Source organism: Vitis riparia, chromosome 6 (genome assembly GCF_004353265.1).
Source record: "Vitis riparia cultivar Riparia Gloire de Montpellier isolate 1030 chromosome 6, EGFV_Vit.rip_1.0, whole genome shotgun sequence".
In the NCBI taxonomy this organism is placed as follows: Eukaryota; Viridiplantae; Streptophyta; class Magnoliopsida; order Vitales; family Vitaceae; genus Vitis; species Vitis riparia.
Window position 1 is genome coordinate 14,114,388 of NC_048436.1, and position 27,450 is coordinate 14,141,837.

The 27,450-nt window shown below is 33.1% G+C and overlaps 3 protein-coding genes across 3 annotated transcripts; 1 reads left to right on the forward strand and 2 right to left on the reverse strand.

The window, feature by feature from the left end:
• Positions 1-297: 297 nt before the first annotated feature.
• Positions 298-3,062, reverse strand: LOC117916446 (peroxidase 4-like). The gene is made up of 4 exons (XM_034832490.1): positions 2,783-3,062; positions 1,287-1,478; positions 1,029-1,194; positions 298-944 (listed from the first exon to the last, which is right to left on the reverse strand). The coding sequence occupies exons 1-4, from the start codon at positions 2,996-2,998 to the stop codon at positions 553-555; spliced, it is 966 nt and encodes a 321-aa protein (XP_034688381.1). The 5' UTR covers positions 2,999-3,062; the 3' UTR covers positions 298-552.
• A 14,132-nt stretch (positions 3,063-17,194) lies between these two features.
• On the forward strand, positions 17,195-19,813 carry LOC117917010 (biogenesis of lysosome-related organelles complex 1 subunit 1-like). Its single transcript, XM_034833247.1, has 3 exons — positions 17,195-17,348; positions 17,514-17,719; positions 19,475-19,813. The coding sequence occupies exons 1-3, from the start codon at positions 17,195-17,197 to the stop codon at positions 19,550-19,552; spliced, it is 438 nt and encodes a 145-aa protein (XP_034689138.1). The 3' UTR covers positions 19,553-19,813.
• Positions 19,814-24,613: 4,800 nt separating this feature from the next.
• Positions 24,614-27,046, reverse strand: LOC117916447 (peroxidase 4-like). The gene is given in 7 exon segments (XM_034832491.1): positions 24,614-25,258; positions 25,343-25,429; positions 25,432-25,507; positions 25,600-25,748; positions 25,751-25,774; positions 25,777-25,789; positions 26,791-27,046. Coding segments are annotated over 7 exon segments (957 nt in total). The 5' UTR covers positions 27,007-27,046; the 3' UTR covers positions 24,614-24,866.
• Between the last annotated feature and the right edge of the window lie 404 nt (positions 27,047-27,450).

The following is a 27,450-nucleotide window of genomic DNA, read 5'->3' on the forward strand; positions in this document are numbered from 1 at the left end:
AAACCAACTCCTTGGGAAATTTCCAATTCCCTTTCTCGGGTACTTCACGAAAAATGAATTCACCCTCGAGAAAAGGAAAAAGAAATGGAAAAGAAAATTAAATTATTTCCCCCCAATTCTTGTTTTTATCTAATTCGCCCCCACAGCAAATTCTTGAACACTTTCCAAGTACATTTTTTTTATTTTAAAATTAAATTAATAATTTAATATAATATTAGAGTCCTAATTTCTGATATATATTGATATTTAGATGAAATTATAAGATTCAGCCTTAGAATAAAAGAGTACACAAGAAAATAAATATTAATCATAAATTATGATATTATTTTGATCATAGCAAGCAAAATCACAACATAAAACTCATGAGTTGAATCCCTCCAAACAATCACTCTCTACCTTTCCCACTACTTATTGCAACAATTAAAACTAAACCTTCCATTGATTTTGCAGCTAAGATAACAACTCTACCACAGCCAAACAACTTTGCAGAAAAATCGAAATTCATTTTTTTTTCTATTGATTTTTATTCCCAAATGATGATCAAAGCCTCTCTTAATTCACCTTCCCACAGCTCTTCCTGATCTCCCCTTCAGACCCAGTGAGTGGAGTGATATCACCCATCTTGATCATTCCGGCAACAAAGTCAGAAGTGAAGGTCTTTGGGTTGTTGACGTAGGTTTTAACTGTGGAGTCAGTGGAACCTCCATTGTAGAGAACTTGATCAGAGTGAAGAAGACCCTTTTGGTTGATCAGGTTCTTGTAGTAGTAGTTGTCAAAGGTGGTAGGGGTCTGAAGATCTAGAGGTGCCAGGTTGTTGTCTCCTGAACCAGAAGCACTCGGGCAGCTCGCTTGCCTTGTCTTAGCGAAGGAGCTATCGATGTTGGTGTCGTTGTATATCCTGGCCCTGAAGGAGGTGCATCTCGCTTGGCCTATTGTATGTGCTCCTGCAGGTTGATCCGTATATTAAAACCCGAGATATGATTTTAAAATATGCAATGCCATACTATGTAATTTTTTTATATATCTACCAGATAAAGCCACCATGTCTCGGGTTGAGAGGCCCTGAGCTTGGAACTTAGAGATGAGGTTGCTGAGGCTAGAAGTGGGAGGGGGGATGTTGTTGTTGGCACCAGAGAGGCTAGCTGTTTTGGAATCTCTCCTTCCAAGCTTGACATCCCAGTCGGGCCCTCCAAGCTTTCATAAAAACCATGTCAAAGAATGATTAATTCTGGAGTCATGTATGATATATTTTGTAAAAGGAAAAGGCTAGTTAATTATGAACTCACAATCACGACCGAGTCGCGAGCAGCAATGGCTATGATATCGGCACAGGAGACTACACCAGGGCACACGCTCTCCACCTGCGACTTTATGTTATCGATCACATTTAGGCCTCTGATGGAGTTCTTATTGGGGACGGCGGTCTGCTCGCCGGTGAAGGAAGAGGTGTCGTCGAGGAGGAGTGATGCATCGCAGCCCTGTAATTAAACACCAAGCATCAAACAGAGTAAGTATGAATTGGTCATATTAATAACTATAGCTAGCTTGTATCGTTTACTTTGTATGTTAAATTAATGGAGAACAACAGTCTGAAGCATATATTAATTATTAAGATGATTTATTGTGATTTTTTTTTTTTTTTTTAAGTTGAGGACACCTCTTTTAAGCCTGTTGACTTTTTATTTCTTCTCAAGCTGTATCTAGGCCTTGGTCGAGACCATTTCATTGGAAAATTGCGTTTGCAAGCCAGGGTGTTCTAGCAACCAGGCCTTTTCATTTCAAATTTCATTTTCCAGGGCATGGCTAGAAACAAAAAGAATTAGTCCCTAAAAGCATAACAATTTAGTAAGACTATATTTCAAAAACTTAGAAAGGTTAGATAGTAAGTCAACAATGTATATCATGACTTCATGGGTGAATTTAATACTATGCAATATTAAGCTACCAGTGGTTTGAACTATTCTCGTTAAGGACCAATAATGTATATCAGGCTAATCCAAGTTAGATGGTATTTGTTTTTTTACTCAATTCTAAATAGAATCTTAATATTTAATAGTATTAAATATCAGATAGTTTGTTTTTTAGTATTTTATTTCTATTAAGTATTAAAAAGTAAAAAAAAAATTAATATATCATTTTCTATATTTAAAAAAAAACTACATATTTTAATTTTTTTTATTTAATAAAAAAATTTATAATAAATCATAAAAAAATAGAAAAACAAACAACTTAAATTTTAAAATTAAATTACTTTCGATAAAAAGCCAAAAAAATAAACACCACTTTAACCTCGACACCTACATGTCTTGCCTCAAAGATAGGTTTCAAATAACGAGCTACAAACTCTCTCAAACTCACGATTTTAAGGACAAGATACCATGTTAAACTATAAATGCACCTAAAAACATATTAAGAAGCTCTTGACCGGGTCAAGAACGAATCTCGAGGTGAGTTCAAGTGTTTACCTACGACCTTCCCAGCCAATCTGTTTAACCTACACCTCATGCAGAAACTATTCGAGCTACCCCTTTGACCAAAGAAAAAAGTAGTACATGTTTAATGTGAAGGTTGGATGTCGGCAAGGCCCAAGACTCTGGAAAATAAAAAACCCAAGAACAAAAATTAAAACAACAACCTCGTAAAAGACACTCCCAAATTAACCCAAAATTGAGCTAAGAATCCCTATGACCTTATCTAAGATTTTTCTTAGACTTCAAATATGAAACATGCATGACCCAACACTCAGGCCCATACACTAAGAACAAGAAGCTAGAAGGATTACATTGACAAAGCAATCATGGAAGAAGAGACGAAGGAGAGAAGCGCCCATGCGGCGTTCTTTCGAAACCGCCGATTGAACTCCAGACTTCACAGTATCAAAGACCTTAGGACAAGTTTTAGAGTAAAAGTTGGTCGAGAGTTGAGCAGAAGAGCTCCCCGCAAAGAGCGCGAGGACACCCAATGCCACAACAACAATGGAGAAAGAAGAGGAAGCCATAGCACTAATCAGCCAGAAAAGAGAAAAAGAAAAATTTAGGGTTTAAGAGTGGAGTGTGGTGAGCACGAGGCAGTCCAGGTAGGGTTTTATAGAGAGGCGTATGGCCTTTGGCAGATTACCTAATCCTCATGACCAGTAGTGCATGGCCTGGTTGGGATCACATTTCTACGTTTGGAAAAGTAAGCAGGGGGCATTAATTGGTTGATAACGATGAAAAATAGATGTCAATTGGCATCAAGACGCGTTTACGTGAAATGAAGCGGTCGCAATGTTTGATATTCCAGACAAACGCAAAATTTTTCAAATGTGGGCTCCATTGAAATGCATTTAATTTTGTAGGTTTGGTGCAAGACCCCATGCAGATGAGACCTTGTTGAGGTTGATTGACCGTTCAAATAATCAAGAGCTTCTACTTTATTTTACTAAATCAAAATTGATAGTTGGCAGAAAACAGTTTGTTGTTGGTTTTTTTATTTTTGGACTTGGTATGAGAACACGAGAAGATATGAACTTTTGAAATAATTATGGTTTGTTTGGTCATGTTTGCAAGAATAATTCTTAAGAATCAATTTTTGAGAGTAATTTTTTAAAATAGTTCTTCATTGTCTCGTTTTCAAGAATAAGATTACATTGGAGAGGCAATTATAAAAAATCATCCTGCTTGATGTGTTTAGTTCACCTTAAGATGATTTAAAAAATAAAGAAAATTTGTTCTAAAAACGTATTTTAAATTTGAAAATGGTTTCCAGATAGACACTTAGACTTCACATTAAATTATTTCTATCATTTTACGAACGATCATATTGTCGTACTATCGTACTATCTTGTACTCTAATAAGTTTGATAGATCAATTTTTAATTTGTTGTAATCGATTAAATATAACATCTCATAATAATATAGATTTAACTTCTAACTGATATCATTCAAGGTAAGTAGTTATAAATTAATCTTCTAGAAGAATTATATATTTTACGCTAAACAATAAATATTTTCAATTATTTTCAATAAGGTTGGACTGTCTTTTACTTCTTATCGAACTATCTTTTACTTCTTATTGATTATAAAATACTTAAAACTATTCTAAAAAATATTTCATTCAACATTGTACTTAGTACTTAGTTTTGCAAAACCCTAACCAACCAACCACCCACACAAAATAAAAACTTGAAACATGGTGTGAAATGTTGAAAACATTCCAACTACTATGGTGGCTAGCCACCTGCTCCTTTCGACCTCAATTTGTCTAACAAGGGGTGCAGCCAATTTACTCGATGAGTAAGCCTTACTACTACTTATTGAAATTTAGAAGAAGAAAACACATTTGAAAGATGATTGAAACTTAAGCTACTTTGATTGATTTGACAAATTTTTAGCAAGGAAAATTTGGATTAGTCTGTGATTTTCTTAGTAGAATTTTGGAATAAAGACAAACACAAATCATATCATACCACCCAAGTGTGGAGCAACGGAATACCTTTGAGATTTTTTTTCCCTTTTTTCCTTTGGTTTCTTTCATTATCTTTAGGTAAAATGTTTTGGATAGTTTCTTTATTGAATGCCCGTCAATGATGGGACCAAACACAGAGGAGGAAAGGTTCTTGCAAGACCATTCAAATTTCTTCTAGAGAAAGAAGGGATCAAATCAATCCCATTGACATTTGTACACCAAGAGAATCCACTTGAGCCATTACGCTGCATGCCTTAGAAATTTTCTAAAATAGTTTCTACTTTTTGCTTTTGGTCATGGCGCTAGCGTGAATTGGAGTATTACATCGCAAAAAGGTGATGTAATTATAAATGGTTACGTGATTGAAAAGAATCTCATTGCTTTAGAATTCATAAATACTTTTATTGTTTCTATATTTATGTCTTAGTTTTTTTGTACACCTCGTGTTTTTTCTTTTTTATTTATATTTTATTTTTTTAATACTTTCATTCAATTATTCAAATTTAATTTTACATTGGCATTGTTTTCCCAACAAAAAAGTGGGCATTGTTTTCAATTTGTTTGGTTCGGCTAAATTTTGAAAATAAATTAAAAAAATAAAAAACTTACTTTAAATTAATTAAAATTATATATACTTTTCTTAATACTTTCTAAAAATTAAATATAACTTTTATTTAAGTTATATTTCTTTATATCTAAATTTTATTTTTCTTAATATTTTAATTAACTGTTCAAATTTAATCATATATTTTAACAAATTAGATGATAAGTTAAGTATAAGACCAAATTTTCCTACTTTTTACGCGTCAGTTGTTATGTGCCCTTTAAGTTATATTTCTTTATATCAAAATCTTACTTTTTTAAATATTTTTATTTAACGGTCAAAATGTAATCATATATTTTAACGAATCAGATGGTAAGTTGAGTATAAGACCAAATTTTCCTATATTTTTACATCTTTGTCGGCTCAGTTGTTACGTGTCCTTAAAGTTATATTTCTTTATATCTAAATCTTACTTTTTTTAATATTTTAATTTAACGGTCGAAATTTACTCATATATTTTAACAGATCACATGGTAAGTTGAGTATAGTATCAAATTTTCCTACTTTACGGCTCGGTCGGCTCAGTTTTTATGTGCCCCTTCCTTTCTGGTGGCTGGAAAGTAACGTGCAAATTTCTAATTTTGTGGATGTTCATTGTATGCTCAAGAGCAATGGGGCTTAGTCAATTAAGTATTGAAATTTGACCATGATTTTTATATAGTTGTAAGTAGCTGAGTGACACGGTTCAAATTTGAAGATATTGCTCAGTTGACTTGAACTAAACAACAACAACAACAACAACAAAAACAAAAAAGAAAGAAAAAAAAAAATCTAAAATTTTTATTTGATTTATAATAAAAAAAAATATGATAAAAAAATTCACTTAAATTATTTAAAATCTTACATATTTTAAAATATCATATCATTTGTCATTACCCATCAACCATTTCCATTAAATATCACTTTTCACTATTATTTTTCTTTGTTATTATTATTATTATTATTTTTACATTTTTTTCATTATGCGGTGTGTGGTAATTGACTTGTATGTGTATAGTCAATTTTAGGCAGATGGTGATTGAACCACCAGGCCCAATACAGCTATCAATGTGGCGAGACTATCTCCCAAATTTTGACTAGAAGAGAAAAAAAAAATGACATTTTTAAAAATAGTAATTATGATATTGACAAATAACCCCCTTGTTCTCTCTAAAAAAAATTATAATATTAATTTCATATCATATCAAACTTTTGATCTTAAACATTAATTATAGAGAGTGTATAAAACTTTTGATCTTTAAATTGAGTTGAAGGATATGAAATAGTAACGGACAAATATACCCTTTAAGAACACATATAAAATATTTTATAAAATTAAGTTAAATAATTTTTTTTAATAATTTTTTTTCAAAAATACTAAATTAAATAAAAGTGGTTTTCAAAAATATTAAATTAATTTTTTTTTTCAAAAATATTAAATTAATTTTTTTTTCAAAAATATTAAATTAAATAAAACTATTTTAAAAAAATATTAAATTAAATAATTTTTTTAAATAGTTAAATAATTTTTTTTCAATAATTTTTTTTCAAAAATACTAAATTACATAAAAGTGGTTTTCAAAAATATTAAATTAATTTTTTTTTTCAAAAATATTAAATTAAAATTTTTTTTTCAAAAATATTAAATTAAATAATTTTTTTTCAATAATTTTTTTTCAAAAATACTAAATTACATAAAAGTGGTTTTCAAAAATATTAAATTAAAATTTTTTTTTCAAAAATATTAAATTAATTTTTTTTTTCAAAAATATTAAATTTAAATTTTTTTTCAAAAATATTAAATTAAATTTTTTTAAATATTAAATTAAATAAATTTATTTTAAAAAAAATATTAAATTAAATAAAAGTATTTTTAAAAAAATATTAAATTACATAAAAGTATTTTTTAAAAATATTAAATTAAATCAAAAATATTTTTAAAAAATATTAAATTAAATAAAAGTATTTTTCAAAAATATTAATTTTTTTCTCAAAATCAACAAAGGACATTTTTGGAAATATTGAAGGATAATATCTTTCAACTCAATTTCCATACTTTCATTGAGTCTTGGGCTCAATTTGAAGAGTTACACGGACCTTTTGTTAATTTGGGGGCCCATCTACCCCTAAAATATAATTCTCCCAAAGAAAAAAAGGGAAAAGAAAAAAAAAATATAAAAGTTAGGTGGAAGGTTGTATCTACGCATTGATTATTCCATACATGACATTTTCAATATTGCATGTCTCTATCTAAATCATTACTTCCTTTTACTTTAAAGTTAATCTTAAATTATGAAATAATTTATCATATTTTAAAGCTTATTGATTTGTAATCTTCATACATTTAATGGTAAAGTCAATGTTGTCAGAAACTTAATCTAGAAAGATTCTCTCATTGTTATTAAGAAATTATTCGACTTTTGGTCGTGGCAAAGGCCACCATAGTCCATTTTTAGGGCCCAATTTTGACACCAATTAATCAATCACCAATCAAAGTTTATTATTACTATAGATTTATTACTGAATCGATAAGATTTTTATGGCAAAAAATTTGTAATGTGATCCATACGTTGTGATGCATCTTTTTCTCTTTAAGCTTATCTTAAGCCACCTTGACTATATGCAAAGGTAGTATTAACGTTGATGTTAACATGTTATTTAAGAGTTTCATGATAGCATAAAAAATCTTTATAATGGTAAATACAATCTTCATACAGCTATAACTAATTCAAATAAAGAATTCTTGAATGGTAAGTCATTGAAAAAGTATTATTATTATTTATTTTTTATTTTTTAATTTTTTTTGTCATGTGATTAGAAGAATTGATCAAATCATTGGTGAGAAGCAAAGTTGGTTAGAGATATCAATATGTTTTTTTATAATTAAGTTAATTAGTACAAGGAAAAAAAGGGTAATCAATGAATTTATAGACATGAAAAAAAAATCTATTTTTAGCAATTTCATTTGTCTTATTTCAATATCATCATCAATTTTATTCTCATATTTACCTACTCCTTTACTCATTATGTTGAGAGGAACATCTTAACTGAGTGATGCAACTTCACAGATATTGTAAAGACACATCTCCTATAAACTTGACTATTGTATCTTATGTGCTAAAACGTCATTTGGTTATCGCTTCAGACAGCATCAAAAGAGGGAAAATTATTCTTTAAAGATAGCATTCTGCAAATCTCACTTGGAAGGTATTTTGTTTTTTAATTTCTATTGTTTAAAGTTGAATTATTTTTGTATGACTTTTACTGTTGCTAATAATCTCTGAATATTATTCTTCTAAAAGACTTCTAAATTAATGATACTCATAGAGTTAAATGGCTTAGGCATAGTTATATAAACATTAAAGGATGAGCCATAATAATTTTCTAATCTCAATCTTATAATATATCTAGAAAATTTTGATCTCTAAATTAAAGATTCCACGCCATAAATTCTTTTCTTAATTAAACAATTTGTTTATATATGTTGACATTTATGCATATTTAACTTTGAAGTAAATTTCTTATATTCTCTATTAATATCATGATGGAATTAGAAACATCTTAAATTTTTAGATTATAGAGTTTATTGTTTTTGTAAGTTATCATATCCTAAAGCTTATTGATTTGTAATTTTCATACATTTAATGGTAAAGTCAGTGTTGTCGGAAACTTAATCTAGAAAGATTCTCTCATTGTTATTAAGAAATTATTCGACTTTTGGTCGTGGCAAAGGCCACCATAGTCCATTTTTAGGGCCCAATTTTGACACCAATTAATCAATCACCAATCAAAGTTTATTATTACAATAGATTTATTACTGAATCGATAAGATTTTTATGGCAAAAAATTTGTAATGTGATCCATACGTTGTGATGCATCTTTTTCTCTTTAAGCTTATCTTAAGCCACCTTGACTATATGCAAAGGTAGTATTAACGTTGATGTTAACATGTTATTTAAGAGTTTCATGATAGCATAAAAAATCTTTATAAAGGTAAATACAATCTTCATACAACTATAACTAATTCAAATAAAGAATTCTTGAATGGCAAGTCATTGAAAAAGTATTATTATTATTTATTTTTTATTTTTTTTATTTTTTTGTCATGTGATTAGAAGAATTGATCAAATCATTGGTGAGAAGCAAACGTTGGTTAGAGAAATCAATATGTTTTTTTATAGTTAAGTTAATTAGTACAAGGAAAAGAGGTAATAAATGAATTTACAGAGATGAAAAAAAAAAATCTATTTTTTACAATTTCATTTGTCTTATTTCAATATCATCATCAATTTTATTCTCATATTTACCTATTCCTTTACTCATTATGTTAATAGGAACATCTTAACTGAGCGATGCAACTCCATCGATATTGTAAAGACACATCTCTTATAAATTTGACTATTGTATCTTATGTGAGAAAACATCGTTTGGTTATCGCTTCAAACAATATCAAAAGAGAGAAAATTATTCTTTAAAGATAGCATACTACAAATCTCACTTGGCAGGTATTTTGTTTTTTAATTTCTATTGTTTAAAGTTGAATTATTTTTGTACGAATTTTATTGTTGCTAATAGTCTCTAAATATTATTCTTCCAAGAGACTTCTAAATTAATGATACTCGTAAAGTTAAATGGCTTAGACATAGTTATATAAGCATTTTTGTTGAGCATTTATGTTTGATTGATGCCTAAGGCAAAAAAGAATCTAGGTTTAGAACTTAAATCAAATGTTCATATTTAAAAGTAATATTAATCATTCTTTGAAAAGAATTTGTGCTTATTATTGAAATATCATACAATTTAATTGTAGAATCAAATATTCATCATTTTAGTTTTGATTAGATAAATAATAGTACGTGTTATTAAACATGAAATTATACCTTAGAGATATGATTCTTATAGGTGTCAAATTAGCCTAAGTTGAGACATCGTTCTTTGTATTTCTTTTTTCTTCTTTTTTTCTATTTTTTTTTTCTTTTTAAGAAGAGGTCATTGGAAGAAAACTGCTATAAACTCTATTAAAGGATGAGCCATAATAATTTTCTAATCTCAATCTTATTATATATCTAGAAATTTTCGATCTCTAAAAGATTTCATGCCATAAATTCTTTTCTTAATTAAACAATTTGTTTATATATGTTGACATTTATGCATATATAACTTTAAAGTAAAATTTTTATATTCTCTATTAATATCATGATGGAATTAGAAACATCTTAAATTTTTAGATTATAGAGTTTGTTATTTTTGTAAGTTATCATTTTAAGAGTTACACACATTGTAACAATTATTGATACATTACTTAGATATCCACTTACTCTCATTTTTATAAATCCATTGAAGTCTACTCATCCATCTTCAAGTACTTTTTTTAAAAAAAAATATTTATCAAGCATGGATTGATAGAAAATTCAAGAGTTGTTCTGGGTGAAAGTTAATGGCAATATGTTCCATTTGTGAGTGAAACACTAGGTCAACGCTAAGATAAATTGTTCCAATGTTGTAACAGTAAATCACAGGAGTGGTAGGAATGTGGAAATGAATCTCATGAATGAGATTTTGAAGTCAATTTATTTTAGCAGCTAGCAATGGAAACAATTACTCTATATTTGGCTTCGATAGAGAAACGAGTAACAATGAATTACTTTATGGAGCTTGAACTTAATGGATTTGTACCAAGAAAAACAATGTACATTGATGTTAAAGTGTGGTCATTAACATTTCCAGCCTAATTAGAGTTCGAAAAAGCATAAAAAGGCATTAGGAGACTTGCGAAGAAGAAGGTCATGGTGCAAGGTGCCTTTGAGATAGTGAAGGACTCTTTAACAATTGTCTAGTGATTCATTGAGGGACGATGCATAAATTGTGACTGTTTATTCCTAGCAAAGGAAATATCATGTTGAGTAAATGATAAGCATTATAAGGCGGCAACAACTTGGCGATATTGAGAAACATTTTTATAAATGACAGTAATGTGGAGATGAATCTGATCGCTTGGTTTTTTCGTCGTTTATTGGATCAAAACAAAATTTATAACCTAATTCACTATTATAGAGTAGCTTGTACCCGATCAAAAATGGTTTTAGTACAAACTACTGTAGTATATTGATTTTTTAAGTGTCATCCACTAGGATGGATTATTCTTGGTAATTAAGGCTTGAATGGAAGGGTAAGAAATGATTGTGATCAAGTGAAATTGATTTGAAAATTCAGAATAAAAAAAATGAATTTAACAATGGTCTCAAATTGAGAAGAAAAATGAAATGTAAAATAGAATAAAATTAATAGAAGATGAAATTCTCGAAGTTAAAATTTTCTAGAAAACAATTTCCATGGTGAATAGATATTGAGATCTACTTTTCATTAAGTTAGATTGAAAACCTAAATTTTCATCTAAATCGATTTTTTATTTAGCTTTAGGTCTAGATCTAATTTCTCTTCAAATTAGGTCATTTAATCCAAGAGATCAATTCAAATCATATATTCAATTCATTTTAAATTATTTTCCAATGATTCACACAATGCAACTATTCAATCTCATCAAATCTAGCTTTAAGAATTTGATGAATCTACCTAGTTTGCATTGTAGAAATCATCCAAGACAATTTGAAGAGAAAAATCCTCAAAATTCAATTAATCAATCAATTGGATCAAATTACCTGTGTAATTCAAACTCATTTCTCTAATTCACCATAGATCTTGCCTCTAGATTCTCCTTCCTCTGAGAAAAACGAGATTTAGCCACTCATGTTTGACTAGTAAGAAAATGAAGGAAAGTAGAGAATTCTATAGAGAAAGAAAATCTAGAAAATTCTACAATTAGAAATGTCTAAAAGTCCCCTAAATGAGAAAATCAAGTTTTTATTTATAAGTCAAGGTTAAGTGGACACTTGGCATCATTTAAGAGGTCTTATAGAGGCTTATTCACCAAGAAATCTGGAGTTTAGTAATAAAATGGTCATTTCGCACGAGATCCAACAATTTCGCATGATTGTGTGAAATAAAAAATGCAACAACAACAATTTTCGCCTTCTTGAAGCATTTCGCATGATTGTGCGAAAATTTTGCATGATCATGCGAAATCAGCTTTGAGGTTTCCCTTTTGTTTGCAGCAAAAATTCATTCTGACCCATTTCGCATAGTCATGTGAGATTTTCTCATGATCATACGAAATGGAAATATTTAATTTTTCAACTTTTTTTTTGTCATTTCTTCCATTTCTTTCTTTTGAATCCACCTCAATCACCTCCAAATCAACTCCAAATCCCGGTCCAAACTAATTGCATTACTTCTTTCATTATGCATTTGGATCTTCATTAACTTTATTTGTTTTCTTCAATTTGATTCATTTCTTTTGTCACAAATTTATCAAAATCAGACCTTGAAATGACTCTAAAACTTTATAAAACTTGTTAGTAACTCTTGCAAGGGCAACAACATGTTAATTGAGTATTTTAGGCATAATTACTACTCAAAAGATGTAAAACTCATGAGAATTATTATCTAAAATATGCTCTTTTTGAGTAGTAATCAAAATCTCATGAATGAGATTTTGAAGTCAATTTATTTTAGCAGCTAGCAATGAAAACAATTACTCTACATTTGGCTTCAATAGAGAAATGAGTAACAATGCGTTACTTAATGGAGCTTGAACTTAATGGATTTGTACCAAGAAAACAATGTACATCGATGTTAAAGTGCGGTCATTAACATTTCCAGCCCAATTATAGTCCGAAAAAGCATAAAAAGACATTAGGAGACTTATGAAGAAGAAGGTCATGATGCAAGGTGTCTTTGAGATAGCGAAAGACTCTTTAACAATTGTCTAGTGATTCATCGAGGGATGATGCATAAATTGTGACTGCTTATTCCTAGCAAAGGAAATATCATGTTAAGTGAATGATAAGCATTATAAGGCGCCAACAACTTGGCGGTATTGAGAAACATCTGAAGAAGGAGCATCATCAAGCAATGTTAAAGTTTCAGTGGTAGAGAGGGGCTTGGTAACTTCCTTTGCATTTTGCATATAATTTTTCTCCAAAAGATCTCGAATATATTTGTGTTGGGAAAGGAAAAGACCATTGGTAGTTCAAATAGCCTCAACGCCTAAAAAATAATTCATGGATCCAAGATCTTTGAGAGAAAAACAATTAGATAAGGAAGTGATAAATCATTGCATTGTCTATAAATTGTTTCCAGTGACGATGATATTATCAACATAACAAGAAGTTGTAACGCATGTTGTCCTTTACGCATGACGAAAAGAAAAGTGTCTGAGATAGAGTTGATGAAACTATAACTAATGAGAAAGGTGTGTAGTTTATGAAACCATGCAAGTAGAGCTTGGCGAAGTTCATAAATGGCTTTGTTTAATTTACAAATATGATTGGGAAATTGTTTGTTAGCGAAGCCAGGAGGTTGTTGCATGTAGACATCTTTATCAAAGGTGCCTTAAAGAAAGGCGTTATTGATATTGAGTTGACTTAGAAGGATGAACAAGGGACCATGTGTGGTTTCGAAGGAGAGTATCAAATTCATCGCTCATAGCAATACACCAATGAGGATATTGTTGTGCTTGAAGATAAGTAGTTGGTTTAGTAGGGTTGGGTATGGAACGAGAGTTAGAGGTAAGACTGAAAATTTTTTGTTTGAAAATCTGATTTTTAAAGCATGTGACAATGCCTTAGGGTGGTAAGACAGGTGATGGATTTTTGGGTAGGGAATTAGTGAGGATGAAGGGACTTACCATTAGTGATTAAGAGTCAACGAGGCTACTAATTTAGTGTTTAAGATGGGTAAGTTGGCATTAGTGAAGATGTCACTAATTGAAGATGGAGGGCAAAGGGAAAGTATGAGAATAGGAAAGTTAGAGGTAGGGTTGGTTAGTTTAGATGAAGGAATGAGAATTGTGGCCGGAATAGTGGCAAAATCAAGAGATAGCCAAGACTCAAGGAAATGTGTGGTGACTCTTGACTCATGGGAGACCGTATTTTGGTATGAGAATTTGTTTTCTAAAAAAATTACATAACGTGACATATAAGGTTTTCTAGAAACAGGGTTTATAAGAATTATATGGCACAAAATATCCCAAAAAAATACATAGTATGGAGCAGGGTTGAAGTTTGTGATTTGTGTGGGGTTAAATCTAGGGATAACATCAACAATAGAATGTTTTTAGCTTGTTATAATTTGGGATATGTTGAAAAAGTTTCTCAAATGGAGATAAATTATCCAAGATTGGTGCAGGAAGACGAGTGATAGGATATGAGGTTGTTTGGAAAGTTGTAGACCAAAATTTAAAGGGTAAGGAAGAATGATGCAATAGTGTTAGTCCTATCTCAACAACATGGTGATGTCATTGCTTGATTGTACCCACAATTTGTGGAGTGTAAGGTGGAGAAATGAGATGTTGGATGTCATGTTTAGAAAAATGTGGGATTTAAACTTTAAAATTCTCTTCTTTTATCAAAATACATTATGGATATGAGTGCTTGAAATATTTTTCCATAGTTGCCTTTTATTTTTCAGAAACACTAGTGACTTCAAATTTATGTTTCAAGGGATAAAGCCAAGAGTATTTTTTTTTAAAAAAAAAAATCAATGAAAAACACGTAATATTGGTAGTTGTTAACTAGGGTAATCAGAGAAGGTCTCCAAACATTCGTGAAAATTATTTCTAGTGGTCTAGTATTGATAAGAATAGAAACACCAAAGGAGAAACAATGGCTTTTATTGCAAAGGCACGAATTATACACATCAAGGTTTGACATTGTGGAAATAGAAAGAAAATGACTAAAAACAATATTTTTAAGAACTTTGGAATTGGGGTGGCCAAGATAATGATGCCATTGATTTATATGACTTTGGTAGAATAGTAGCATATGGCTAGGGGTTGGAGTGTAGTAGAAGAGGTTTGTCATTCATACAAATTTCCTTTACTTTGACCTTGGACAAGCAAAGCTCCCATTTGTAAATTCTTCACAACAAAGAAAGTGGGAAAAAAATTCAATGGAGATATTATTGTGTTTGCAAAATTGGGAAACATATAACACATTCCTTTTGATGTAAAGAGCACACAAAACATTGTTAAGTTGAAAAATAAAGTTAGGAGTAATAAGCTTAATAGAACCAGTGTGGGAGATGGGAACATTATTATCATCATTGATGATAACGTCATCAACGCCATTATAATCGGAATGAATAGACAAGTTCTGAAAATATTATGTTATGTGGTGTGAGGCATTCGAGTCCATTATCCAGTTGAGGCTGTTGGAGTCATTGGCCATTAAGTGAGCCTATGATTCTAGTGAAAAAGTAAATCGAAAACAACAAGTTTTGGTGAAGTAACCAATCTTGTCACATGGTTGACACACAATTTTGGTTCATAGTACGCTAATTATGGTTGGAAAAATTGGGACGTTTTGTTTGAGATGAGAAATGTCTCGAATGGTTACAATTCATGGTGGTTCCTTGATTCAAGTGCTAATTCCCATAATTGTAGTTGTTGCACCCCTGTCCATTCAAATTGTAACATTTGTTCTTGGCATTAGAGTTCTTTTGATTGAATTGGGCTATTATTTGCACAGTTTCTCATTCAGCAGTGTGCATTTTAAGACTTCGTTCATGATCTTCCAATTTCTCATGTGAAGTTCTTCAAAGGAAATTAGTGTATCTTGGATTCAAACAACAACATTTATTTCTTTGAATTCTTCTCCGAGCCCGTTCAGTACAACAATGACTAAATCATCATCCTCAACAAGGCTTCCAGCAAGTACTAATTCATCAGCAATAGTCTTGACAATTTGCATAAATTCTGCATATATCATGTGTGTCTTTTATGAGTTTGGTAAGAGACTTTTTAAGGTTGAAGATGCGAGATCGTGACCTATTGGCCTATGTCATATGCAGTCGATCCTATGCTTCTTTGGTTGATTCAATAAAAATGATAAGAGGTGCAACTTGATAAGAAACAAATACAAGCATGGCATTAAGGAAAAGGTTGTCTTACATTTTCTAAAGTTTGTTATCTAAATTTACAACATCAATGTCATTCTTCTTGATGGTTATAGGAGGTTCTATCAATGTGCCATTTATATACCTTGTGAGATCATAGCTATTCTATCAAGGTGCCATTTATATACCTTCTAAGATCATAGCTATAGAGCAATGTTAGAAATTGAGTTCGCCAAGTAGGGTAATTGGGACCAGTGAGTTTTACTGGTAGTTGTGATGTTGAGTTAAGAGTCATCAACATGTTCAAAGTTCCTTCGGGAGTGATAACAATAGGAGCTTGATTTGATTTAGTTATATAGGACTTTTCGATCATTGTGGTAAACAAAGAGAAAAAAATTTGAGATATGGAGCAAGAGAGATCAGGTGTGCTTGTTGGAGCAAGGATGCTTTGATACCATGAAAAGATGAAGCACATCAATGGAGGAAAAATTGCTTGTATCCTAATTATTTACAAAGTATATAAAGAGTCGTACAAGGAAACAATGGAGATATTCTATATCCTAACTATGTGTATAATCACAGTTAGAATATACAATCAATGAAAGTTAACATAAACAATATAAGAAAGGTTATAAGTTGGTCTCGTGCATTTCTTCTTAGTCATTATCTTCAGCAAAGAAATATCAAAGATGCTTTTAAAAATTAATTTATCACTAACCTAGGAACAACAAATTGCTTTAATAAAATTTATAAAATATATATAATTATAAGTATAAAACAAATTTTCAAACATGAAATATAAGTTTTAGAATATTAATTTAGTATTATACATCATAAGAAATATAAGTTGTATAAAATCAATTTAGTTTAGTTTTCATCAATTAGGAAATAAGAAATTGAAAATCGAATAGGCTAAATTCATTTCTACATTTCTTAAATCCAATCAAACTTGGTTATAAATCGATCTAATCCATTCTAGTTGTAGAATTTTCCTTTCATTTCATTGTGTTTACTTGGGCAATTTGAAGGAAAAGTTCTTAACACTCATGATAGGTTCGGTTGATGACGTGGTGAGATCTGGGACGTCTAATGGCCAGGGTAGCACAGACATGTGTGCACCCAAGGTCTTCCATTCCCACCTCTCCTACCAAATGCTAAATTCACCGCGCATTTCACCTATTTTTCGCGACCCTCTTCTTCGCTTTCGTCGAAATGTTTACACAGCCTCTTCCGGTGGCGCGTGCATGCGTGTTGTCTCCCGCTGAGATCGAAAGACCAAATGCAGATCCCAGCGGCTCGGAAGCTTCTCTGCTTCAACTTATCCAGGACCACCACCAAACTTCTCTCAAACTCCGCGATGAAACCGGTCAGTTCCTTTTCCTTTCCTGCCTTTTCTTAGCAACCAAACGAAGCAGTCAAGATATCTTCTTTTTTCAATTTAACTAAATTTGAGCTAGGTTTTGATATCTTCAAAACCCTAGGTTTCGAGAATTGAAATTGGGGATTCTGTTTGGATTTTTTTTGAAAACAGAGAAAGCAAAGAAAGATGCAATTAGAACAACGATGAGGGTTTCGGATCTTTTGGTGGATACTGTGAATGGTGGAGTTCAAGAAGCGTTTATTAACGAGAAGCGAATTGAACTCGAAAGCCGAGCATTAACTGCCACCGTCATCCGCTTCGCCAAGCAGACCCATCAATGGCTGGCTGCTTCTCATGCCATCAACACTGCTATAAAGGTTCTTTATCTATACTTCTGAGTATCTTCCATTTCTATTCTAATTTCACTACATTTAGATCTTGCCTTAAAGTTTGCATATTGAGATAAAAGGAAAGTTGTTGTTCAAAGTGACAATGTGACCGAGCATTCCCCGAGGCAAAAGCGTGCCTGACCTCTTGTCCAAAGTCAAAGTGGTGTAGTGATTAGTGAGCCTACCAAGAGGCATGTCACTCGTTAAGCTAAGCATGTAGAGGCCAAGACGAAGGCTTGTTTTGATCGCCCGACCACTAAGAGGATTGAAGCCATGCATGTAGAGGCCAGGACGAAGGCCCGTTTTAATTGCTCAACCATTCCTAAGACCACCAGGCCTACTACCACTCCTCTACATCCATAGGCAGCTTCCCTTACTCTAAGCCCAACACGTCCTCCATCTCTAAGAGTTTGTGATGATGACCCTAGGGTGGACCTATCTCGATCGGAGTTTGGTCAGGAATTCTCTTATGACAAAGGGATTTAGTACTTATAAGCCCAATGCACGATCCATGCGTCTCCTCGATCAATATTATTTTCTCACATTGATGGATTTTCTCCCAAATTTTTATGCCGCTAGTGTATGAGAGTTCTTCTCTATTCTCGAGGATTGGAGAAGGAGGTATCGAGAGCTAAATTTTTCTATCAAAGGACGAGTTGATATTATTTCCACTAAGACCATTGTTGTAGCCTTTGGTTTACCATCATCTGCTCCTCTTGAAGCCCAATTTGCACCTTCGTCACAACCAACCTTTCCGAGGATTGCACGTATACTAGCACCTCGAGATCTCGTTGTCGTTCGCCTATTACTCGCCTTGAGATGCCACAGATCTTATGGTTTGTGCATCAAGTCATTAACACCAACATTTTTCCATTTGGACACTCTACAAAGCGCTCTGGTTCAATCTTATGGGGGTTATATCACATGTACACGGCGAGTGGTGGAGTCCAACTCAACTCATCATGGATACCATCATTTATTTTTTTCAAAAGGTGAAAGAGAAACAATTAGCTTCAACTCAAAGCTATCTCATTCCTTTGTCTCAGTTGCTCTCATACTACTTGCTTCGCTGTGGACACTAGTTACCTGAGTTTGATTGCCGCATGGCTTCTCACACTTATGTTATCAATTAGTGGACTCGAGTGATTCATTCAAGGTCACAGTTGACCACCCATGGCACTAGGCGAAAAAGAGCTTTGCATGTTGTTCCACTTCCATCTACTACAGAGAGCCCGCTTCCACCTACTCCTACTTTTGACACGAGCTTACTAGTGCTTCCTATTCTTTTTCCACCACCTCTTTTGAGTGCCCCAGAGCCTGTTGTTCCTATTTCTACACCAGTAGTACCAGTCTCTAATATCCTTAGACCTTCGCAGCCTCAGGTTGCTGATGCTACCCCGAGTACCTTATCGATCATGGCCCATCTAAACACACTTCAAGAGTTATTTGTGTCCATGGACTCCCGCATTGATGCTTGCTTAAGTAAGATGAAGACTCGGATGGATGACCTCACTTTTTTTGTATAGTAGTTCACTTCTTTGGTTATTCCACTTAGATAGAGAGAAGATTTTGTTACACCAGCTGATACCAACTTAGAGGTTGATGGTGGCACAGAGGTGATTAGTTGAGGCTTTGACACTAGAGCACCGACGGTAGCCCATGAGACCATGCCTATTTTACAGACATCAGGTGATGCTACAGCTAAGATTTTTACCTTGATCATTGATATTGCATATTCTACAGGACAGGTCAATGGTGAGATTTTCATTCGAGTTGCTGACACTGGTGTGGAAATCATCATTAGCGATGACCCCCCTATGATGTAGAATGGTGGTGAGGCTATTACATCTATATTGGAGATCACTGATCAGGCTACTACACCTATGTCGGAGGACATTGACCAAGTAGCCACCCCTGTGTTGGAGGAGATAGATGGAGTTGTTGATCCTATCATTGGCCCTTGATTTTCATTTTTATACATACCTTCTTCGAGATGGTTGTATACACTATGGTATTTTTGGGGCATACTTATGCTCTTATACTTTCTTTTCGAATCTCACCATTTATAGTTTTCTTTATGCATACTTTTGCTATTGATCTTGTTGCTTTTGTGCAAGACCAGTTTATATGAAGTCCTTATAACAAACTTCTCACCCGATGATCTGAAGGTAATATTTCCCTTTTTCCTTTCTTTTGACCCATTATCCTACATATTGGGGACAATGTGTAATTAAGGTTGAGGGAGAAGGTATATTAGCCTTAATTTTTATTTTTTTTAAAAGTTTGCATGCTATCTTTGGTTAGTTAATGAGATTCTTGATTTGCTTTGGTAACTCATGGTTTATTTTGCATGAGAATACTTTAAGGAGTATTATTTCTTTAGAATTTGAGAAGAAATATAGTTAAAGCAAGAGTATTAGTTCACATACCTCATCTTTCTATACCTTTAAGTGCAAAAATAGTTAGGTTGAATCCTTGGAATACCTTCAATTTTTCTTTGATGGTTATTTTCTAGTTAAGACTCAAAGCACACACAAAGCACGTGTACCCTTATGGTATCTTGATTAAGACAATTTCTTTAGCTTGAAAGGAGTTGTTCTTAAGCAGCAAGGGGAGGAGAAAAGAAAAACAAATTGAAAAAAAAAAAATTGAAAATGACTGATTTAAGCTTGAGCAATTATCCTAAGGGTAATTGCCTTATGTCTTCAAGCCTTGGTGCCCAAAACTAACTGGTTAGGAGTCATCGATATCTTGCTCGTTACACAAACTAAACTCAGTCTTGAAAAAATAAAAATAAAAATAAAAATAAAAAGGAATAAATGTTTTGGAAATTCAACCTTGTTCTACCTTGAGCTAGGGTGATAACTAAGGGGTAAGTGGCCTATAAAGGTCCTTAATACCTGGTACCTTGGGTGAAAACTTGGGAGTTGTCGGTGGATCCCTATTGAGCCATATAGAAGGAGATTTCCTAAACTAAGAAAGAAAAATCAAAATAAATTTTCTTCCCTCTTGAACTTAAAGAATGATGAAATTTGAGTTTAAGAAATGTTTTAAGAAAAATACTATGAAAGGACACCAAAATTAAGCACATGAGGTTTAGGTGGAAATAACCAATCAAGGGAAAATCAAGAGACACTAAGGGGAATGCCAAACATTGATGCATATTTTTGTATACGAAGATAAGGCGAGAAAACTAAAAAATTGCATATCTTATGTCATCTTGCTCAATTCTAGGAAATTTGACTACTTAGGTATCTTGTGTGTGAAACATGTTATGTTGAGTCAATATGGTTTCATGAATCTCATTACATATTTTTCATTTTTTTTTTTTTTTTACTTTTTTTATTTGCTAGGGACTAGCAAAGTTTAGGTTGAGGGGGATTGGAGCCAAATTATGTGCTCTAATGACACAAATTCGATATGATTTGTGCACCAAAGGACATTCAAATTACCCAATTTAACCTAAATCAATGCTAAGGCCCTAGTCATGAGTTTAACTTGTACTTTGGCGACTTATCTCAAGTTCAAGGAAAGAAAAAGGTACAAGTTGAATCACTTTAGATTTTGAAGGATCAAGAAATGACTAAATAACGAAATAAGTGAGTCAAGACTTATAGACCATGAGAAAAGGCAAAACGAGGATATCATGAGTTTGGAATATGAGAAATGACCATTATGGAGTAAGAAAGAAGACAAGAAAACATGGGAAATGAGACATGAAGCAAGATTCAGTTGCATAGAAATTTGGAACTCAAAATCTAGTGGAAACATGTACTCTGACTTTGAGGACAAATTTGGAGTAATTCCTAAAAGCCATTTTAGGCATACTATATATCGTTTCGAAGCTCGGGAAGTCAAGAGTCCAACACTTCAAATGGTGTACAAATCAGAGTTGAAATGAAGAAGTTATGGTAATTTGAAGACAACTGTGCAAAGCTCAAGGGTCATTTCGAAATGATTTTGAAATTCAACTTATGACCCCAATTTGATGTTTTGTCAATGCCAATTTCGAATTCACCCACTGTCACTTTGATGTTTTGCCTCCTCTACCTCGACAATTGCATCTAGGGCACTCCATTCGCCCTAAGTGGACCCTACACGACTAGAAATCACCATTTGATTATTTTTTAATCATTTTTTTAGATAATTATTTTTGTAATAAGTGGCCAATGAGAGTTTACCACATGTTAGGTAATTGATGATATTATATAAATTCTCTTAATTCTAGGTTTAAGATATCTTGGATATTTTTTTCCTAAGAGTTTGACATTGAAGGTGGAAGAAGACAAGAACTTTGGGTTGTTTTCCTTTTCTTCTTTATTAAATATATTGTTTTTAGTTTCTTTTTATTCAAATTATAGATTTTTACCCCATTATGAATTGTGAATGTGACATCACCCCCATAAGAGGCTAAGAAGCTAACTTAGGGCTTGAAACATGAAAACCTAAGGGCTAGGAAACCTACACGGACAGTGGGTAAATTATTATAACAATGAAATTAATTATTAGTTGGGTGACAATTTATCAATTTTTTTATTCTATCCTTGTGAGTTAGTCTAGGAAATGATACGGTAGGTTATTACCTAATACTAGTGATTTTTGATAATTTTTTATCATTAGTTATCCTCGTCTTCCCTATCATTATTTGCCCCAAAACAAAGCTATAAGGAGTAGGAAGGATTAAAAAGTCAAATCTTAAACTGGTAATCAATCTCATTCATTTGATGGTTTTAGAAATCTGTTTTAAAAAGGAAAAATTAGGTTTCAGATACAATTTTGATTTATAAAACTCAAGTTGATCGCAAAATGGCCAAGGATCCCAAAACCCTAAGATCACTTTACTTAAGAAACCCTTATTCTCTCTATTTCTATACCTTAAGTTGGATTATGGAAAGCCCCAAACTTGAATCGATTGAATTAAAAATCAATATTCATTTTGTTATTAATTTAGTTTTATTCACTTAATCCCATTTTATAAAAGGTAATACTCAAATTGTTTTTCACTTTAGGATTTAAACAAAAGCATTTCATTTATTCTAGTATTGACAATTTCCATAAGTCAATCCCTAAGGATAATACCCGGAGTACTACAAAGGTCGTAGTGACTCTTTCTCTAGTTTTTCTTAACTAGAGTTGCTATGTAAAAAGGCTAAGTATTTGGTACAACAGATAAGTTCGGTCAATGGTGCACAACACATGGTACTTGGTTTTGTTTGTTGCCCTGTCATTGATATTGCTGGCTTATTAAGGCTTAAAATACAATATAAAAGCCTGATAAGTTCATCAAATATAAGTAGGTCAATAGCAAAATATGAGACTAACAATAAAAAATAAAAAACTCTCAATTTTGATGGAGCCTTCAGTCATATCAAGTGCGCTACTGTCAGTGCCATTATCGATCTTATCGTCGCCTAAATTGGACCATTGATCAACCAGTAGAACTATCAGAAGATGGTATAGGAACAATCCTCAGGTTTTTTCATTAATCTATTCCATAAGGCCCCTCCATATTCTCAAACAAACCCTTGGTGCTAATATCTTGGAATTCAACCCATATTCGTCACCTTATGGCTCATTTGGAATGATTCAAGGATTCAGATGTTTTCTTGTTCCACTTTTGTATGTCAATGATATAAATCTAAGCAAGTCTACTCCCCTGCATTTCACTCTTTTCATCTCATTCAAGCAGTCAGCTTGGCACAAACGGCAACTTTCACATCTTTTTTCTATGCCTTGACATCCACAAACGAATTACATTTTGCCTAACCCCAACTATTGCTTGAATACCTTAAGGCTTCTCTACAATCATGTCACAATTGTGCCCTATACCAGAAGCATCTAGAAACTATGCACCATTGATTATGGTTATCCTCTCCAGGGTACCACAAGATCAAAGTCCTAGAGGATCTCCTAACTTTCCTCACCAAGTTCACATCACATTTTCATTTTCAAGCACCATTTCCAACATATGCATGCCGATGGTATCATACTACCCACAATCTATATCCGCAGCAAATGATAGACTAATCCTTCTGCATTTTAATTTCACTCCTTGGTGATCAGAACTTTGTTCAATTTCATTGCTACTATATTCAAAATGTTGATACATGTCAAGGAAAAGAAGAGAAAAAGAAAATAAAAAATGTTCACTGTTAGTGATCTACTGATAATACAACAACAACAACAACAAAACACTCTGCTTATGAGAAAACAAACACTCTGTTTGATTGAGGGGGAATGTACGGAAAGAAAGGAAGTAGAATTCTGATTCTTAGAGATTTCATTATGTAAGACCCAAGAAAACTGAAACCTCCACTATATTAAGATTTAGGCTTGCTAAAGTTGCGAATTTTCTCTTTTCATTTCCCCAGAACACAACAAAAAGCACACACGAATTCAAAGTTGATTGATTTCTTTTCTTCCATTGTCTCAACGACCAAGCAATCGAGCAAAACCTAGAGGGCAGAGTGTGCAAAGTAATCATATATCTCAAACAACAAAATGGCGGAAATCACATCAGAATCCAGAGGCACTTACCGCATTTGGAGATTTGAGGCGTTACACGGCAACCAAAACCCGTTAACAAGAAAGAAAACTAACTCCTTGAGAAATTTCCAATTCGCTTTCTTGGGTACTTCACGAAAAATGAATTCACCTCGAGAAAGGAAAAAGAAAAGGAAAAGAAAATTAAATTATTTCCCCCCAATTCTTGTTTTTATCTAATTCGCCCCCACAGCAAATTCTTGAACATTTTCCAATTACATCTTTTTTTTATTTTGAAATTAAATTAATAATTTAATATAATATTAGAGTCCTAATTTCTGATATATATTTATATTTAGATGAAATTATAAGATTCGAATAAAAGAGTACACAAGAAGATAAATATTAATCATAAATTATGATATTATTTTGATCATAGCAAGCAAAATCACAACATAAAACTCATGAGTTGAATCCCTCCAAACAATCACTCTCTACCTTTCCCACTGCTCATTGCAACAATTAAAACTAAACCTTCCATTGATTTTGCAGCTAAGATAACAACTCTACCACAGCAAACAACTTTGCAGAAAAATCGAAATTTTTTTTTTTTCTATTGATTTTTATTCCCAAATGATGATCAAAGCCTCTCTTAATTCACCTTCCCACAGCTCTTCCTGATCTCCCCTTCAGACCCAGTGAGAGGAGTGATATCACCCATCTTGATCATTCCAGCAACAAAGTCAGAAGTGAAGGTCTTTGGGTTGTTGACGTAGGTTTTAACTGTGGAGTCAGTGGAACCTCCATTGTAGAGAACTTGATCAGAGTGAAGAAGACCCTTTTGGTTGATCAGGTTCTTGTAGTAGTAGTTGTCAAAGGTGGTAGGGGTCTGAAGATCCAGAGGTGCCAGGTTGTTGTCTCCTGAACCAGAAGCACTCGGGCAGCTCGCTTGCCTTGTCTTAGCGAAGGAGCTATCGATGTTGGTGTCGTTGTATATCCTGGCCCTGAAGGAGGTGCATCTCGCTTGGCCTATTGTATGTGCTCCTGCAGGTTGATCCGTATATTAAAACCCGAGATATGATTTTAAAATATGCAATGCCATACTATGTAATTTTTTTATATATCTACCAGATAAAGCCACCATGTCTCGGGTTGAGAGGCCCTGAGCTTGGAACTTAGAGATGAGGTTGCTGAGGCTAGAAGTGGGAGGGGGATGTTGTTGTTGGCACCAGAGAGGCTAGCTGTTTTGGAATCTCTCCTTCCAAGCTTGACATCCCAGTCGGGCCCTCCAAGCTTTCATAAAAACCGTGTCAAAGAATGATTAATTCTGGAGTCATGTATGATATATTTTGTAAAAGGAAAAGGCTAGTTAATTATGAACTCACAATCACGACCGAGTCGCGAGCAGCAATGGCTATGATATCGGCACAGGAGACTACACCAGGGCACACGCTCTCCACCTGCGACTTTATGTTATCGATCACATTTAGGCCTCTGATGGAGTTCTTATTGGGGACGGCGGTCTGCTCGCCGTGAAGGAAGAGGTGTCGTCGAGGAGAGTGATGCATCGCAGCCCTGTAATTAAACACCAAGCATCAAACAGAGTAAGTATGAATTGGTCATATTAATAACTATAGCTAGCTTGTATCGTTTACTTTCTATGATAAATTAATGGAGAACAACAGTCTGAAGCAGATATTAATTATTAAGATGATTTATTGTGATTTTTTTTTTTTTTAAGTTGAGGACACCTCTTTTAAGCCTGTTGACTTTTTATTTCTTCTCAAGCTGTATCTAGGCCTTGGTAGAGACCATTTCATTGGAAAATTGCGTTTGCAAGCCAGGGTGTTCTAGCAACCAGGCCTTTTCATTTCAAATTTCATTTTCCAGGGCATGGCTAGAAACAAAAAAATTAGTCCCTAAAAGCATAACAATTTAGTAAAACTATATTTCAAAAACTTAGAATGATTAGATAGTAAGTCAACAATGTATATCATGACTTCATGGGTAAATTTAATACTATGCATATTAAGCTACCAATAGTTTGAACTATTCTCATTATGGACCAACAATGTATATCAGGCTAATCCGAGTTAGTCCCGACACCTCACATGTCTTGCCTCAAAGATAGGTTTCAAATAATGATCTACAAACTCACGACTTTAAGGACAAATTTGATACCATGTTAAACTATAAAAGCATATTAAGAAGCTCTTGACCGGGTCAAGAACGAATCTCGAGGTGAGTTCAAGTGTTTAACTACGACCTTCCCAGCCAATCTGTTTAATCTACACCTCATGCGGTAGCTATTCGAGCTACCCCTTTGACCAAAGAAAAAGTAGTACATGTTTAATATGAAGGTTGGATGTCGGCAAGGCCCAAGACTCTGGAAAATAAAAAACCCAAGAACAAAAATTAAAACAACAACCTCGTAAAAGACACTCCCAAATTAACCCAAAATTGAGCTAAGAATCCCTATGACCTTATCTAAGATTTTTTTCTTGGACTTCAAATATGAAACATGCATGACCAACACTCAAGCCCATACACTAAGAACAAGAAGCTAGAAGGATTACATTGACAAAGCAATCATGGAAGAAGAGACGGAGGAGAGAAGCGCCCATGCGGCGTTCTTTCGAAACCGCCGATTGAACTCCAGACTTCACAGTATCAAAGACCTTAGGACAAGTTTTAGAGTAAAAGTTGGTCGAGAGTTGAGCAGAAGAGCTCCCCGCAAAGAGCGCGAGGACACCCAATGCCACAACAACAATGGAGAAAGAAGAGGAAGCCATAGGACTAATCAGCCAAAAAGAGAAAAAGAAAAATTTAGGGTTTAAGAGTGGAGTGTGGTGAGCACAAGGCAGTCCAGGTAGGGTTTTATATAGAGGCGTATGGCCTTTGGCAGATTACCTAATCCTCATGACCAGTAGTGCATGGCCTGGTTGGGATCACATTTCTACGTTTGGAAAAGTAAGCAGGGGGCATTAATTAGTTGAGAACGATGAAAAATAGATGTCAATTAGCATCAAGACGCGTTTACGTGAAATGAAGCGGTCGCAATGTTTGATATTCCAGACAAACGCAAAATTTTTCAAATGTGGGCTCCATTGAAATGCATTTAATTTTGTAGGTTTGGTGAAGACCCCATGCAGATGAGACCTTCTTGAGGTTGATTGACCGATCAAATAATCAAGAGCTTCTACTTTATTTTACTAAAGCAAAATTGATAGTCGGAA